Genomic DNA, 17799 nt, shown 5'->3' with positions numbered 1-17799 from the left:
GTTTTTCTGAGTCAAATGAGATAATGAGTAAAGGCCTTAGTAGATGTTGGATTTTTGCCTGTTAATAACCCTCTTTCTATTTCCATGTTCACAAGGTCAAGGCTGATGAGATATGGCAATATTGAGAGAGTCAGAACAGGATAAAGATCTCAAATACTGTGTGTATATATATATTTTTTCCCTTTGGTGACTGTATGAGACATGTCAGTAAAACTTTAAAGACAAGCCAGGCTTTGTGACTCATGCCCATAATCCCAGCACTTTGGGAGGCCAAGGCAGGCAGATCACTTGAGGTCAGGAGTGGCACCGTGGCAAAAACCCATCTCTACTAAAAAATACAAAAATTAGCCGGGCGTAGTAGTGTATGCCTGTAGTCCCAGCTACTCAAGAGGCTAAGGCACAAGAATCACTTGAACCTGGAAGGCAGAGGTTGCAATGAGCCGAGATCACCCCACTACACTCCAGCCTGGGCAACTGAGCGAAACTGTCTCAGAAAACAAAACAAAACAAAAGACACACAGAAAAACCGTAAAGACAGAATGAAAGAGACGAACTGTTTTTACATCAAGGTGACCTTGAGAAGAATTAGTCTTACCGATGGAAGAGTACAATATTAGACACACGTATACATGGTATAGTATGTGTATGGTTTCATATGTGTGTGTGTGTGTATATATATGAAGTTAAAACATTTACCTTTTAGGACTAACTGGACATTGACTAGATTGTAAACTGCTTTTGAGGCTGAGTTTGGTTGCCATGCGTAAGGCTCTATTTTTTGTAATTCCAGTTGTATATCCATTTACATCAGTCCTAGCCGCAGATGCCACTCTTTCTGGATACCGCCTAAATGCACGCTTCAGATGTTCGTTGTTAATTTCACGAGTGGTGAATAACAAAGGCTCCTATTGAGGCACCTCTTGATTTCCTACTGGGCACCAGCAGCAAGTGTGATTTACTGGCATTTTCATGAGTGGGTAGGAGTTTTCAGTCAACTTGAGAACATCTATCCTTTGAGTAGAAAAAAAGCTTGGTATTAGGTTGGTGCAAAAGTAATTGCAATTTTTGCACCAACCTAATATCAACAGAGACCATGAAAAACATCAAGGGAGGATAGCTTGTAATTAGAAACCAGATCAACAGTGACCCAAAAAGAATTTCAAGTTTCCAGGAATGAAACGTGCAGATTACTCCTTTGAAAGGAATTGTTTTTCTCCCATTCACTTTTACGGCAAATCATTTTTAGGCTGAAACTCAAGCTCTGAAATAATTGTGCAGCAGATAGTGGCTGTGAATAGATGTGGCAGCTCTCCACAAGGGTAAATAGAAACCATGTGCAGTTTCAGTCATCACATTTTATTTTTCTTTTTTACTAGCTTTTCTATTTTTGCCCACCACAGATACATGCACACACACACACAGGGGCACAGCCTTGGAAAATGGCAATTTTCCATTTTAATTGGAGAGACAGCCTGGTCACATTAACAGAACCTTGACGGAATCAGTTGAATTCCCTTCTCTGTCTCTGTAACCCCATGGCCTTGGACGTATCCTTACCCGGCGCCTTTTCCTCCCTCTAGGGTCCACTTATGTGATTATGATTTTAATTTCAGTTCTCAGTTAGTGATGAAATGAGCAACTGCAGATGTCCCGCTTCCACTGGAAATACTTTTCTTTGGCATTTAAAAGAAAACCCTACAGATGAATTATTCCCTTGAAAGGGGTTCACTCAGATTTTCTAGATTATGACTCTAGAAAACAGTTCTTTACATTTGACAATGGAGAATTTAAATGTTTTAATAGGAAAATGTAAAGCACTCTTGTGGGATATATTTGAATTATGCCCAGGTTAAGGGAATCCAGTATTTATGTCAGGAAACCATGAATGTGGTAGAAATAGTATCGCTGCAAAGCTGGGCACAGTGGCTCATGCCTGTAATCCCAACATTTTGGGAGGCCAAGGCAGGATGATCACTTGAGGCCAAGAGTTCGAGACCAGCCTGGCCAACATGGTGAAACAAAAATTCAAAAATTGTCTGGGTGTGGTGTCACAGGCCTGTAATCCCAGCTACTTGGGAGGCTGAGGCAGGAGAATAGCTTGAACTCAGGAGGTGGAGAGGTTGCAGTGAGCCGAGATCACGCCACCACACTCCAGCCTGGGTGATGGAGTGAGACAGTGTATCCAAAAAAAAAATGAGATTATGCAAGAATCTGACTCTAAGAAGTTCGAACTGATTAAAAAGTACCAAATACTTCATTATATGAGGCCAGCTGTTTAGACTAGTGAGAGCGGTTAGTTCAAATGCAGCAAACAGATGGCTTTCATTAGCCAGAAACCTTAAAATTACATAAATCCACGGATGCAACTAAGCTATGGATCTGTGCGCTCTCCTTGCCAAGCAGGACCTTTCGGCTAGCAAAACAGAGAGCTCCTTGTTCACTCTTCCCTCCTAGATGGGACCCTGTTGGGGAGGAATGCTGCCAAGCCTGCTCATAAGGAATTTTGATCTCCTAGATGATAACAGAGAGAAACTTTTTGGAGAAAGGGAACACCCTGTTTGAAAGGACAACAAGAGAACTTGTTCAAGAAGGTGGCTTTGCATTTAATTGAAAATTGCAGCAACTGTAGCTATGCATAGGGTTTCCAGGTTCACCTCTGCAGACTGATCCAGATTAGGTAGATATGTTTATATTTGTTTATGTTATCCCCTTAAGGCTCTTTTAAAGCCGTTTCTAAAAATTCCTTCGGAAAGTCCATTTCACTTCAGTATTCTTTGTATTGTGGCTCAAAAATATTTTTTTTCCGCTAACAAAAGTATTTTTTTTCTGTTTTTAAGAGTTGCAGCATTTTTAAGTTTGATATGTACGTCCCTGTAGTTCAGAGCACTCGGTAAACACCCTCTTGCTTTTGAGGCAGTTTGTCAATGCTTCATTGTTTTTAGCTGGTTATTTTGTTCATTGTCAGGAACACTGTTTTCCCATGGGAAAGCATCTCCAGTTTTATGGTGTCAGTGGAAAGTCACTCGGTTTACAAGAATTACCTGCATATTCATTCAGTCTTAGAAATGCATAGACCACGAGTGAGAAATGCATAGACCACCAATGGCCAGTTATATCACAATTCTCATCTTTTAGATGTTGTCTTAGATTTTTGCAAAGTAACCTTAACTCACCTTAGAATAGTGTTAAGACATAAATAGAACTAAAAGGTAGTAGTTAAGTGGTTATAGTTCCCATCTACTAAGGTATTTATATTTCTTTTCTTTTAGAAAAGAAAGATGTTTAAAAACATTAGGAATAATTATCTTTAGGATGACTTTGTAAGACAGTGCTTTTTTACTGGCAGCAAATATCTTACTCAAAGATTTCAATTTTAAGAGTGTCCTTATTAACAGATTCTGAATAGGACCCTGTGTATGATTGATTAAGTCATTTCTTTGAGGCTTCATTCAGGAAAACGTAGCTAACCCTTGGATGGCAATGGTTTAATATGGCCATATTTCCTTCTGGCTGAATGCCAGGGAGTGGCTGCACTTAGCAACCAGGCTTTGTTTCATACATGGGTTATTTGATGCAAGTGAGGACGCGTGGGTTGTTTGTCTTGTTTTAATGAAGGGGGACAGGAATATGTAGTGAAAGCATGGAATTGTTTGCAGATGGGCTTCAGTAAGAATAGGAAGGCGTCTGGTTCAATTTGTATCTCCAAGCTAATTGCTCTGATTTCCATATACACACCTGATGTTGGTTCGGGAAAAAATCGTGCTTGAGAAACATGGCTTTTGTGAGTTGATATTTATTTGTGAAGGGCTCTTGTAATGTCAAATGTAAAAAGATCTATATGTACAACCAATTTTACAATTTCTAATTCAACAGCTTACCCTAATTATTGAGGATTCGCAGTTTAAATTATTAAACGATCTCCACTTGAAGAAAATAGAGCATGTTAATCATCACAATTCTCCAAACATTTATTTTTAAAGTTAATATTAAATCTCATTTGGTGGAAAACCTGAAAGGAAGTGAAGCATGTATTTTCTAGTCTAAACTCTCATTATTAAATATTAAAATGAAGACAACATGAGACAAATAATCAAGTTATTTGAAAAAAAGTTTTAAAAATTACCACTTTTTGGTAGTCAGCATACACACATATGCCAACAGATGGCATTAAAAAGTGATGAGAACGTGAGACAATTATAGGGTCATGATCAATTTATTTGAAAACAATGTTTAAAAAATTACCACTTTTTGATAGCATACACACATATGCCAACAGATGACATTAAAATATCTGTAAAGTGAAGAAGCAGGGAGGATGACAAAATGAAGAATAGAAGAAATCAAAGGAAGTTAAATCAAAAGAGGAAAACAAAAATGAAGAAGCATTTACTTGGTTTGTCAGGTAGGGTGACCCATTGTATTTTGCCAAAAACTTTCCTGGTTTTAGCACCAGATGTCTCAGAACATGGCAGCTGACCTCCCTCACAGTGAGTGATCCCAGAGAGCAGTGAAGAATTGTGATGCCTTTCATGACCTTGTTTTGGATGTTACACATCATCATGCCCTTCATGACCTTTCTGGTAGCAAAGGGTTTGTTTTTAAGAGTTGCAGCATCTTTAAGTCTAATATGTACATGTTCGGAAGTTACACCGTCATCATTTCTGCCATACTCCATTTGTTGCACAGACAGACCCTGATACATTGTGGGATTGCCCAAGGTCCATGAATAGCAGGAGGCCGGGATTACTGGGGGCCTTCTTGGAGGCTGGCTACCCTGGGGAGAGAAATTGTCAATTAAATGCTCCTTGTGGGAAGGAAATGGAATCAAGGGCATTTGTATTGACAAGAAGGTAGAACGCTTTCCTTAGACATTGTAATGAACAGATTGTGGATAAACAAAAGTACAGAGAGTTTGAGGCAAAGAGGAGGAGATTGATTCAACAGCATATTTACCAGCTACGGTAAAGGTTCATTAATGTCTCTGTACAGTTACCAACGTGCTGCAAAGACTGGAAATCTTGGGGACAGGAATGAATTTGGAAGGTGAACAGAATAAAGTACTGTAGGAACAATGGCGATTCCATTAGTGGATTGTACGTTCCTTAAGGTCCGGGCCCTCCATGGCATCTAATATAGGGCCTTATCCACAGGTACCTGTTTATTATTTGACTTTCTTTAACGTGTTTGCAGTGTTAGTATCTGTACTACTTATTTCAGTAAGATTGGCAACATTTGCATTTTGATTTCTAAGATCAAGACAATGAATTTCCTCTTAATCCCTCAGGAAAGCTGTGAAATTTAAATTTATAGAGCATTCTACTTGCTGCTCTGCATCAGTCAGGGAATGAGACCCTCAGTTTCGTGGAAGTCACAGGAAGTGCCAAGGGGCTCAGATGGAGGAGTTGAGGGGTCCTAGCTGTTTCTACAATCCATCTGGATATTTTGGCTTCGGCTGCTTTTACTTAACCATCTGGCAATGTCAAGGCAGAATTTCGTTAAATATTGGAAAAGTTACTTGAAAACATGGTTCTAGAGATTTTGCCAGCAGCTTTTGCACTCATGACTTGGTTCAGTCTAAGACCTGTTTTGTTTCTTTGTTGTGAGGACTTAAGTCCTCTGTTGGGTTTTGATGAAATATGTGTATAAATGACTAAAATGGCCAGATGTATCCTATTTTACATTTATGTGGGAAGAAATGTTTGGAAACTACTTCACGTCTTTAACCAAAAGTTTCTCAGTGCAATTTTAGTTGGTGTTTTTCCTCCTGTGGACCGTTTTTAGGAATGATGCAAGTTATTGTGGAATCACCCAGTTCTTGAGTGTGAACGAATGGCTTCGGTTGGAAGTTAATTCTTCTTGGCATGGATGTCTCATATTTCCCCATTTAACAAAGAAGGGCCTATCATGATTAATATGCCTTCTAATTGGTTTAAGTAACACCTTTACTCCTGTGGATACATTTTTCGTTTCTTGCTGAATTTTTTTTTCTTTTTGAGATACCAGAACCTGTTAAGTGACAAAATACAGATATTTCAGGACTTCCATTTTTTCTTTTAAAAATAGTTTTGTAAAGGTAATGCCTATACACAGAAGGGTTTGAAAATGCAGAAGGCACCCTTTTTCATGAAGTTTGTGAAGTGGTCTGTTGCCTGCAATGGTAATAGGACTGCTTACTTACTACCCAGCAGGCGCTATGCAGAGCCCTGAATGAGAAAATGTTGGCTCCTTGCAGATGGTTGGGAGTGGAGACACCAGCACCCTTAACAGACTTTTTAAGAGTTGAGAGAGTGATAACCGGAGAATATTCTGGGGAAAATCAGGTGGGATCGCCAACATACTCAGTTATTTTTGTGGATGGTGATTTCTACAGTGGATTTTTCTGTTCAAAATCATAATGCAGTCACTTGTTAACTACCAATGCCATGCTTGCTCTCAGTGCTGAGAGGTGGCACACAATATTACTTTCAGGCTTGGTCATCAGGCAGGGCCTGGCAGGCATTGTGCTCTGTGTGAGTCAGTGGAGTTTATTATGAGAATGCGGTAGCCTCCACAGTGATTATATTTATTGTAGAAAAACATGTTATTTGGTTGTCAGAACCTTTCAGCAGGTACCAAAAAATCTCATGTGGGAAAATATTTAGATTTTTCATGAATAAATTCCTTTCGGTATTGGTAATTTCCTTCTCTGTTTCAGTGTAAAAGAAGACACTATCTTATAGGCGGCTAGAAATGTCTGTAGCATACATAACACTTAATCTAAAGCAGTGTTGAAGACCGGACTGATTCCTAATTAAGAATAAACAAGAATGAGCTCTTTTTGATCCCTGTTCTTCCCCTGTTTTGATCCCTGTTCAGCCAGCTTCTGCCTTGGAGGTATGGATTCTATAACTAACTGAAGCTTCTTCTTTCAGGTACCCACTGATGGCAATGCTGGCCTGCTGGCTGAACCCCAGATCGCCATGTTCTGTGGCAGACTGAACATGCACATGAATGTCCAGAATGGGAAGTGGGATTCAGATCCATCAGGGACCAAAACCTGCATTGATACCAAGGAAGGCATCCTGCAGTATTGCCAAGAAGTAAGTCCTGTCTGGTGGCTAGCAGTTCACGTTGGATCACATGCACTTGTTTTCAGAAAATTTAACTTCGTATGTTTTGCATCAGTATTTTAACCCTACAGTAAAAATCTTGGTTCCTAATGATTCGCCATACCATTAATATATTTATTTGCATTACCCTATGATATACATATAAATGTTTTTAAAATTATGATGTCATATTATGACCATCACTAAGCAGTAAAGTTTAAGACATCTCAGCACTTTTTTTTTTCCTCACTCTGTCGCCCGGGTTGGAGTGCAGTGGCATGATTATGGCTCACTGCAGCCTTGCTTGACCTCCTGGGCTCAAGCAGTCCTCCCATCTCAGCCTCTGAGTAGCTGGACTATAGGCACGTGCCACCAGGCCTGACTGATTTTTTTAATTTTTTTTTTTTGAGACGGAGTCTCGCTCTGTCGCCCAGGCTGGAGTGCAGTGGCCGGATCTCAGCTCACTGCAAGCTCCGCCTCCCGGGTTCACGCCATTCTCCTGCCTCAGCCTCCCGAGTAACTGGGACTACAGGCGCCCGCCACATCGCCTGTTTTTTTGTATTTTTTTAGTAGAGACGGGGTTTCACCGTGTTAGCCAGGATGGTCTTGATCTCCTGACCTCGTGATCCACCCGTCTCGGCCTCCCAAAGTGCTGGGATTACAGGCTTGAGCCACTGCCCCCGGCCCGCTCCTTTCTTATTCAATTTAAAATAGCTGGAGTTCCAGGCATTATATCTCACACTTCGTAGATAGTTATCTCTTCTAGGACATGTGTCTGCATCTTAAGAACATTGAAAGTAATTACTCTTATGCTTGTTGGCAAAGCAAAATTCTTGACACTCATTATAAACAGCAGATAGCCTGGCAACATTTTATTTTGTTGTAATCCTTTTTGTACTAGAAATTTTTCTTTAGCTTACTTGGATAATGAATTTTTGTTGTTTAATTAATATTACTATTCTGTCGAGATCCTTTTATTTTAAATTATAAATACTAAAATTATTATTAAAAGGTTTAATTTGTTTTGATAGCACTCTGTTTAAGAAAGGACAATCTCTAATTACTAATAGGTGTTTTGAGAAGCAAAAATCATCTGCATTATCACAATATATTACATATTAAGTAATTTTTATCTTGAAAGGAGTATGAACCATGATGTGAAATGATGGATAGTGGAAATCACTAATGCTTAAGTTCATTATATGTTGTTGTTTTTTTTTTTTTTTGAGATGACGTCTTGCTCTGTCGCCCAGGCTGGAGTGCAGTGGTGCAATCTCAGCTCACTGCACCCTCCATCTCCCGGGTATAAGTGATTCTCCTGCCTCAGCCTCCTGAGTAGCTGGGACTGTAGGCACCAGCCGCCATGCCCAGCTAAATTTTTTTGTATTTTTAGTAGAGACGGTTTCACCATATTGGCCAGGCTGGTCTCGAACTACTGACATTGTGATCTACCCACCTCGGCTTCCCAAAGTGCTGGGATTACAGGCATGAACTACCGCATATGGCCCATGATATTTACTTTTACAAGAACATTCTGTGTGCTGATTTACTAAGTATGGATTGATAATAAATCAACTTTTGCCTGGGTATGACTTTTATCAAGTATCAATTTTAGAAATAATATTCACATTCTGCTGAAGAGTTCTTGTAGTACAATTATGTAGATAAGTTATAAATGTTATAAATCGGGACTCTGTGCATACTTATATGTTTTTGATACCGTTTTATTTTTTTGGATATATGCATACAGATTATGTATTCTGAGTGTTAAACAAACTTTTTTTAAAGGCTAGAATTAAAATTTAGTTTATGACATTGACCAGATTGTCCTTTTCTGGTGAATCGACTATTTTGATGCATGTGTCATAGTTTGCAAGTTTTTCCTCCCTTAGTTTCACGTATGAATAACCAGATGTTTTCACATTTGTATGGTGGCCATACAAAAATGACTCTTCTTGACCCCAGGAGCACCCCACTTTTCCCGTTTAATGTAGAGATCCTACTAATGGCTGGATAGCTTTACTTTCTGTCTCAGCCTGTTGTTTGTCCCAGGGTGTAATAGTCTGTTCTCACATTGCTGTAATAAAATTCCTGAGACTGGGTAATTTATAAATAAAAGAGGCTTAATTGGTTCACGGTTCTGAAGGCTGTACAGGAAGCATGGCTGGGGAGGCCTCAGGAAACTTACTATCATGGCAGGCAGTGAAGGGGAGGCAGACACATGTTCACATGGCTGGAGCAAGAAAGAGAAAGAGTGTGAAGGGAGAGGTGCTACACACTTTCAAACACCCAGATCTCATGAGAACACTGTCACGGGACAGCACTTGAGGGATGGTGCTTAACCATTAAAACCACCCGCATGATCCAGTCCCTTCCCACCAGACCCCACCTCCAACACTGGGAATTACAATTCGACTTGAGATTTGGGTAGGGACACAGAGCCAAACTGTATCAAAGGGTTAAGCACAGAGTGGTTCTTCCCAGTTCTGGAGTTTACCAGATTGTTGGTGGCCACCGTGAGTGGAGAGAATTAGCCCTTCGCTGTCGCCTTCCTCTTGCAATTCTGGTATTATCTATCCTCTGCCTACCACCCACCCACGGAAGTCTTGTCGGGTGTTATACACCAGCCAGATTCTTCAACATTAGGTGCCGTAAGTAAGAAAGGTCCAAAACATCATATTTTGTGAGCCATTTTAATGGATTTGGGCTTTATTTTGTAGCAACAGGAAGTCACTAGACTTTATTTATTTATTTTTTATTTTATTTTATTTTTGAGATGGAGTCTTGCTCTTGTTGCCCAGGCTGGAGTACAGTGGCACAATCTCAGTTCACTGCAACCTCCACCTCCTGGGTTCAAACGATTCTCCTGCCTCAGCCTCCCAAGCAGCTGAGATTATAGGCACCTGCCACCACGCCCGGGATTTTTTTTTATTTTTAGTAGAGGCAGGGTTTTGCCATGTTGGCCAGGCTAGTCTTGAACTCCTGACCTTATGATCCACCCTCCTCGGCCTCCCAGAGTACGGGGATTACAGGCGTGAGCCACTGCACCCGGCCTAGACTTGCACTCATTTTACCCACTCAGTGACACCTGTGGACAAGAACCCAAGGAAAGCACCTTGGGGAATTGCAACATTGAAGGCAGACAAAGATTCCCCATGACGGAGATGAGCAGCGACCAGAGAGATAGGGTAGGAAGTAGGAGGTGAAACATGCTGGAAGTCAAGCTATATAAATTTCTAAATGAGGGGAAAGGTAAGAGTGCAAGCATGATGCAAACAGAAAGCAGTTGAAGTGTAGTTTTTGACAAGGTAAAATCATGTCTGTCATGCAGACTGAACACATGTCAAATATTTTATTCAATTCATTAATGAGATGAACTGTAAGATGTGAAAACTGGTTCATTTTGACTTGGAGAGATTTAAAATTCCTTCCCCAGCATACTTGATTTGCATGGCAATGAACAGGAATCATCTGGAATTATCTGGAATATCGTCAAATTATTTGCATGATACAGAAACACTTGCATTGCTGTGAGGGTCTGCAGTATGCATGTTTACAAAACTGTAAGGGTGCAAAATAGCTTGTAAGGATGTAAGTAATAAGGGTGTAAGAGTTTTAAGGGTGTAAGTCGTAAAATAGCTTCTTTAGTAGCAAGTCAACCGGAGGAGCATGGTGTAGAATCAGATAATCCTTTCCCCACCACCCTCAGGGTCTGAAAGACAACACCTGCATTTCACTGCTAGGACACCCAGGAATCTCTTTTGCTCATATCTTGTTTTTGGGCATTTGTGTGTGTGTGTGACAAAACATTGTTAGGATCTGGCAAATAAAAGGTCATTGTTGACCCTGTGGAATAGCATGGGGAGAAGTTAAATTACAGTCCCTTGCAGGAAAAACAACGTGAGTCAGTGGTGAAGTCAGCCGTGGACTCCTGGAGGAAAGACCTAGAGGCAAAAAGCTTGAGGTCATTCAAGACTAAAGGAAAGACTTTGTGATTTTGCTTTTTAAGTGGAAGGAATTTGGGCCAAAGGAAGCTTAAACTAAACTGTGGGAAGGACTGATATCCATCCTAAGCACTAGCCGCAGGTATCTCTAAGAACTAGGTTTTGGCCGAGCTCTGCGGCTCAGACCTGTAGTCCCAGCGCTTTGAGTGAGAGGATCACTTGCGCCCAGGAGTACAAGGTCACAGTAAGCTATAACCGTAGTACTCAGTTCTGTAAGAACTAGGGAGAAAGGAGATCCAGTGGATATGTGATTGGCTGGGTCGTGGAAAGGGGAGGGAACTTCTCCTTTTCTGAGAAAGACTGGGGAGATAGTAAGGGTGGGTTACATAGGCAGTTTCTTTTGCCAGGTGATAAAAACCCCCTAAACAATTTGTATTTTATATATGGAGACTATTTTCTCCCATTGATGGGAAGGATCGTAGTGCAGGGGATGCTTACACAATTTCTTAAAAATGCACACAGAAATGAGATCCGCAGGTGCTGGAACCGAGAGTCAGTACTGCCTAGAATTTCCCCATTAGGGTCTCTTTTGTTTCTGCTTACCTTCCTGCTGTGTGTTTGCTCCTTTTCTTCTGCTAAGATGGGCGTCCTCCAGGAGACCAGGGACGTTGGTAGCCACTCCCTCTGATACTGTTAGTCCCAGTTTGGCATCCCAGCTTTGTTCTGCCCATGGGCATTATCAGGGAGTGCTTCTGGTTGGCACTGCTTTGAGTTACGCATCCGCCCTTGGAGCCGCCACCATATCTGCAGGGACTCAGTATCAGGACTGGCCCATCTTGGCCTTGTGGGTGTGGCCATGTGATGTGGGAAGAGGAGCTGTTACTAGAAGAGTGATGAAGAATGGCATGGGCAAAATAGAAGAATGACCCCAGTGCTGCAACACAGTGGGTATGGATTAGAAAAGGCTTGTAGGCTGGACAGGGCGAGGTGACAGAGTGCATCATGCATTAGGATTTTAAGTGGCTTTTTGGGGAGTACTGAGCAGGCGTCAGGGAGAGAAGTTCACTCAAGTTTTAGACAGTGTTGACATTTTCTATCAAATTGTGCATCTTGAATTCTCTAGAACATTCTTTATAGATATTTCACGATCTTCCTGCCACTTTCCACATTGTAGCTATTCTGGTGTTTTTCTTTTATAATTAGAAATAATGAATAGTTCTCATTTGTAGGCTTGGATTTTCGTGTGCGTGTTGGAGAGTGTTCATTTTGCCTTTCTTTTTTTAACTTCATGTTTTTATTTTTTAAACAGTATTGATGGATTCATTGCTAGGAACGGCAAGGAAAAGAATACTCTCACAATGTTACCATGTTTCTTTCTCACGGGTTTTATAAGTTGTATTATTTTTATATTTTCGAAGTTATAATCTCCTCTGTTGCCATAATTCTCATTCATAGGGTATGTCTGTAACTGGACTAATTGTTTACAGCTAGTCTTTTCATCGGATCATCTCAAACCCTGTATTTTATTAATATTTTGATTCCCTTTTGTTGGATGACTTTCATCTTAATCATTCTTATTGTTGAGCAATGTTTTATTATTGAAAATTGCTTCATTAGGTATAGAATTCCTGACTGACGGGTGTTTGATTCAGCACCATGAAAATTCACGGTATTCTGGTATCTGTCATTGGGCAAGTTCTTCCTTTTTTTAAAAAAAAAAACTGCGTGGAAACCATTAGTTCCATTGACAGAGCTACTCATTTAATGATTTTTTTCTCCCAGTAGTGGTGGATGAATTTTTTACTTTGTGTTCTCACTTTGTGTCTCTCGTGACCAAAATATTTTAGAGATAGCTAGCTGGCTAAGTCTGAGGTGGCTGTTAGCAGTCTGGTCCTAGGATAGAACAAAACCAATAGAACTCATCATTGTCACGTCATTTTGACTTTCTGCTCACCAGTTTAACTCACTTGTTTAATTAGTTTTTCCAAAGGATTGTTTTGCATTATACATGTTGGTGCTTAGCTTAACATGATGATAAATACATTCTTCGACTGTGAATTATCTACTCTGCTCCTTTCATAATCTCATGCTTCTCTGAATTTGTATTTTGTGTTACTGGGTTGTTCTGTTGTTATTCATAGTGGGTTTTTTTGCCCTTGATTTATTTGATCCAGTTTTTGTTCAAGAGCAAGATTCAAGAGAAAAAGTAAAAACACAGTCTTTTGTCTTTGCTCTTGGTTATAAAACCTTGTAAAGTTTGATTGAGAAGATAACTTGGATCTTATGGTTTAAACTGAGTCTTTGTTTAATCCCAAGTCTTCCAAATTCTTTGTGCAAGTGTATTCTTTCTTCTTTCCCAATCATAATAGTTTTGCTTCTGCCTAGTCATCATTCAAATACCTGCCTTTCAATGCTTTTAAAAAATATTTTGTGTTAGCACCATTTGAGATTTTTTCCCCTCTTTTTTTTCAAGTATGTTATGGGATGAATGTTTGTGTTCCCCCAAAATTTGGATATTGAAACCCTAACCCCAGGCATGATGGCATTTGGAGATGATACCTTTGGGAGGTGATAATTGTTAGATGAGGTTGTATGTGCCCTGGTGATGGAACTTATTGCCCTTATAAGAAAAGATACCAAAGAGCTTGTCTTTTTCTCCCTGCTCAAACAAAGAAGAAGTCACATGAGGACACAGCGAGGAGGTGGCTATCTGCAAGCAAGGAAGAGCGGCCTCACCAGAACTTGGTCATGCTGGCACCTTGGTTTTGGACTTCCAGCTTCCAGGGCTGTGACAAAAGACATTTTTGTTGTTTTAAGCCATTCACAGTAAGGCAGCATTTTGAGCTAAGACTGAGACCTAGTGTGGCTTCTGTAGGCAAAAGCCCTACAGACCCAAAGTGTTGTGAGAATTAACATTTCTAGGGATCATGCCTTACAATGGATTTTTTCCAACACTTAGCTCTGACCTAGAGCACGCTAGTCATCATTAGGTAAATGCTTGTGGATGGTCGGTTTCTGGCACAGAAATTGGAGCGGTATGGGTAGGAGTTCTGTATCCAGCTTATGCTGAGAGAGCCTCCCATAAAATGGAGCCTGTACTTTCCTTTTGCAGAGACCATTTCTTTCCATTGATAGAATTCTTTTTTTCTTCTTTTTCTTTCTTTTTTTTTTTTTTTTTTGGACAGGATCTCACTCCGTTGCCCAGGCTGGAGTGCAGTGGCATGATCTCAGCCCACTGCAACCTCTGCCTCCTGGGTCAAGTGATTCTCATGCCTCAGCCTCCTGAGTAACTGAGATTACAGGTGCACGCCACCACATGTGGCTAATTTTTGTATTTTGGTAGAGATGGGGTTTCACCATGTTGGCTACGCTGGTCTTGAACTCTAGTGATTTATTTGCCTCGGCCTCCCAAAGTGCTGGGATTACAGGCATGAGCCATTGCACCCAGCCTTCCGTCGCCGGAATTCTAAAGACATGTTTAGGCAGGAGTTAGTGGAATGTTGTCCATAGTGCAGATTTGCCTTCAGTTTATTTTTATCCATTTCAAATGCAAAGGCCATGATAACTCAATAGTAAAGTCATAAATCCATAGTATGACTGAAAATATTTGGTTGTAATATTACAAAGTATGCTTCCGAACACATTAAGCAATTAAGCATGCAAGATCCTTATATTGTTCTTTTTCTTTAGTGTTTAGGGTAGTTTGTGTGAATCATAGATGACCACAGCAGAGTGTCGAGTTATTTTCTTTTGGCATTCTTTGATAGAAAACAGTGCTTTTCCTCTGTTCTATAATGGAAGCAAAAAGTGTCTCTTGTAGCATTATGGAAACAACTCAAATACGACTACGTCAATTATTTATCTTTTTTTTTTTTTTTTTTTTTTGAGACAGAGTCCCACTCCATCAACCAGGCTGGAGTGCAGTGGCCCAGTCTTGGCTCACTGCAATCTTTGTCTCCTGGGCTCAAGCGATTCTCGTGCCTCAGCCTCCGAAGTAGCTGAGATTACAGGCGCCCACCACCATTCTCAGCTAATTTTTGTATTTTTACTAGAGATGGAGTTTCACCCTGTTGGCCACGCTGGTCTCGAACTCCTGACCTCAAGTGATCCACCTGCCTTGGCCTCCAACTCCTGACCTCAAGTGATCCACCTGCCTTGGCCTCCCAAAGTGCTGGAATTACAGGTGCGAACCACTGTGCCTGGCAGTTATTCATCATTTAACAGCATAAAGTGACCACTTGCTTTAATAAACTCTTATAGTACCAAAATTTTGGCCTGAAGAATTTATAAATATAAATAGAGCAAAACAAAAATAATATCCCCCTTGAAACATATTCTAAAACCAGGGGCTAAAAATTAGAATTGTTAGATTTTATTGTCCTGTTTCCTTGGGATGAAATGAAGTTTTTAAAAAACATAGTTTTATTTAAACCAAAGGCTTTGGGATTCAAGAAGAATAAAGGAAGTATACTTCAATTCTACATCCCAAGAATCTATTTCTTCCCAACTTTAATACAGGCAAATTTAGTCTATATTTATTGGGCACGGTTAGGTTTTTGTGTCAGGTGTTGTTGAGTGGCGGGATACCATTCTTGGCCCATAAGGACCTTATAAATCTATTAATACAATTAAATTATGAAGACAATTTAGAAAATTGCAAAGGGAGAATGAGGTTGCAAATTAGAGGGTCTTATTCTGGAGATAAGTGGAAGCATTGGCAGATTTTTAGCATGAATGCTTTCTGGTCAAGACACTTTTAGAAAAATTAGCTAGTTTCCAAGAGTAGGTTAGATTGGGGAGAGAAGGAATTCAAATTACAGAATAATCGTGTGAAAAGCGTTGTGGGAGATCATCCTGTCCATCCTCTCATTCATGATACCCAGAGGTGCTATATTAAGGGCATCACTGCTCTTTGTCACCCGAGCTGTCCGGGAAGGCTGCCTGTTCAGTTTTCAGACTGTGTCCTCAGTCTTAAACCATATCCTCACTTTATGATAGAAACACACAGGCAAGTGTTGTAAAAGTTACGTATTGTCAGTTAAGCAAGAAATTGGATGAGTCCCCATACTATTCTTCCTCTTTTAAAGAGAGAACTTGGGCCGGGTGCAGTGGCTTACACCTGTAATCCTAGCACTTTGGAAGGATGAGTCAGGCGGATCAAGAGATTGAGACCATCCTGGCCAACATGGTGAAACCCTGTCTCTACTAAAAATACAAAAATTAGCTGGGCATGGTGGTGCACGCCTGTAGTCCCAGGTACTCGGGAGGCTGAGGCAGGAGAAATGCTTCAACTTGGAGGCCGAGGTTGCAGTGGGCCAAGATCACGCCACTGCCCTCCAACCTGGAGACAGAATGAGACTCTATCTCAAAAAAAAAAAAAAAAAAGGAAAGAAAAAAGAGAGAAATTAAAATGGCTCTTCCAGCCTCTGTATTCCTATTAATAACATGCAGAGCACTTCTTGGAGCTAGGGGCTAGGGGCTTCCTGAAAGTGTTGATGTTTCTGGTAACTTATACTGTGGAGCAGGTCTCTGGAGGTAACTTTGAACAGGTTAAGCCTCAAATACAGGCAGAAATTTCCAATTGGGACAGTTAGGTGAACACGGCTTTGTTTTTCATCTCTTTTATTGGTTTATGGATATATTCTCTTTTTCCTGTTTTCTTTTCCACCATTTAACATTATCTGTTCTCTGCTTCTTTGACCTTCTGCCTTTAAATGAGCAGTTACTTTGTCTGTAGATTAACAAGATCAGCAAACAAGCACAGCGGTGCCTGCACAGAGCGAAAACCGCCTGTTAGATGAGTTGAGCAAAACCATTTCCTTTGCCCAACTTTGTCCTCTAAAATACATAACTGAACATGGGATTCCCAGACAAGAATTGTTTCTCAACCTTTCTTTTTCCATTCTACAGTTGTATGAAATTAAAATTAGATAAAAAGCGAACAACACAGGTGGTCTTTTTAATCTTACCAAGTTGGAAGGTATACTGTGTACATTATCCTGTGGTAGAAGGCCTGGTACATTCTTGACCGTTATTACTTTGCTATGGGCACCCTTCACCCTTGTAGGCTGAAAACTGACAAATCATAGGCATGTATACATTGTGGTTTTGGAATTTGAAAGATCTCAAATTCATATGAAATGAGACAGTTTTTGAATAGAGGGATCAGGCTGTTTATACGTGAGTGTGGATGTATTTTATGCACTTCTGGTCTGTATAAATGTAAGGATTGCTTTACTGACCATAGGATTTCTTCTAGGGCTAAAAAAGTTGAAGCCAGTTTGGATATTTTAAAATAAGAAAATTAGCTCTATGTTGAGAGAGAGAGATAGGAGAATCTAGGCTATGTGTACACATCTGCTCATGTTTTAACTTTTGTGTCCTGTCCTGTTTATTTTGATTTCTCTCCCATCTCTTCCCCCCCACCCCAGTTTGTTTTTCATTCAACACTTTGAAATTAGAATAGCTTATCTATCAAACAAGGTTCTTTGACAGTATTTTCCAACTCTGAGTATGAAAGCGTGGATATAGGAATATATTTATTTAGACTGTCAGAAGCAGAGTTTGGCCAAATTATTGGGAAATAGGCTAACGCCCTGCAGCATTTTACCGCCTTTGCTTTTACATAAGGCCATCATTTGGAAACATAGCATGCTGATACCTCCCGTTATTGCAGTAGCATTTCATCAGCTGCACGCTGTCTCTCAGCGCCTCATTAAGTTGCAAGCAGAGAACGTTTTCATTTTCCAATTCTTTTTCTCAATTAA

The 17799-nt window shown here is 40.3% G+C and overlaps 1 protein-coding gene across 6 annotated transcripts in view; it reads left to right on the top strand.

Annotated features, from left to right (window-relative positions):
* APP (amyloid beta precursor protein) overlaps positions 1-17799 on the top strand; it is a 288984-nt gene that overhangs the window by 56193 nt on the left and 214992 nt on the right. For all 6 annotated transcript variants that reach the window (XM_033232229.1, XM_033232228.1, XM_033232227.1 and 3 more), the window contains exon 2: positions 6912-7079. In XM_033232229.1, the coding sequence (XP_033088120.1) occupies positions 6912-7079 (168 nt within the window). The remainder of the gene's footprint in view (positions 1-6911; positions 7080-17799) is intronic.

This window comes from Trachypithecus francoisi, unplaced genomic scaffold, assembly GCF_009764315.1.
Source record: "Trachypithecus francoisi isolate TF-2019V2 unplaced genomic scaffold, Tfra_2.0 Lachesis_group14, whole genome shotgun sequence".
In the NCBI taxonomy this organism is placed as follows: domain Eukaryota; kingdom Metazoa; phylum Chordata; class Mammalia; order Primates; family Cercopithecidae; genus Trachypithecus; species Trachypithecus francoisi.
The sequence above is the reverse complement of the archived record's forward strand: the minus strand, read 5'-3'. Positions and strand labels throughout refer to the sequence as shown.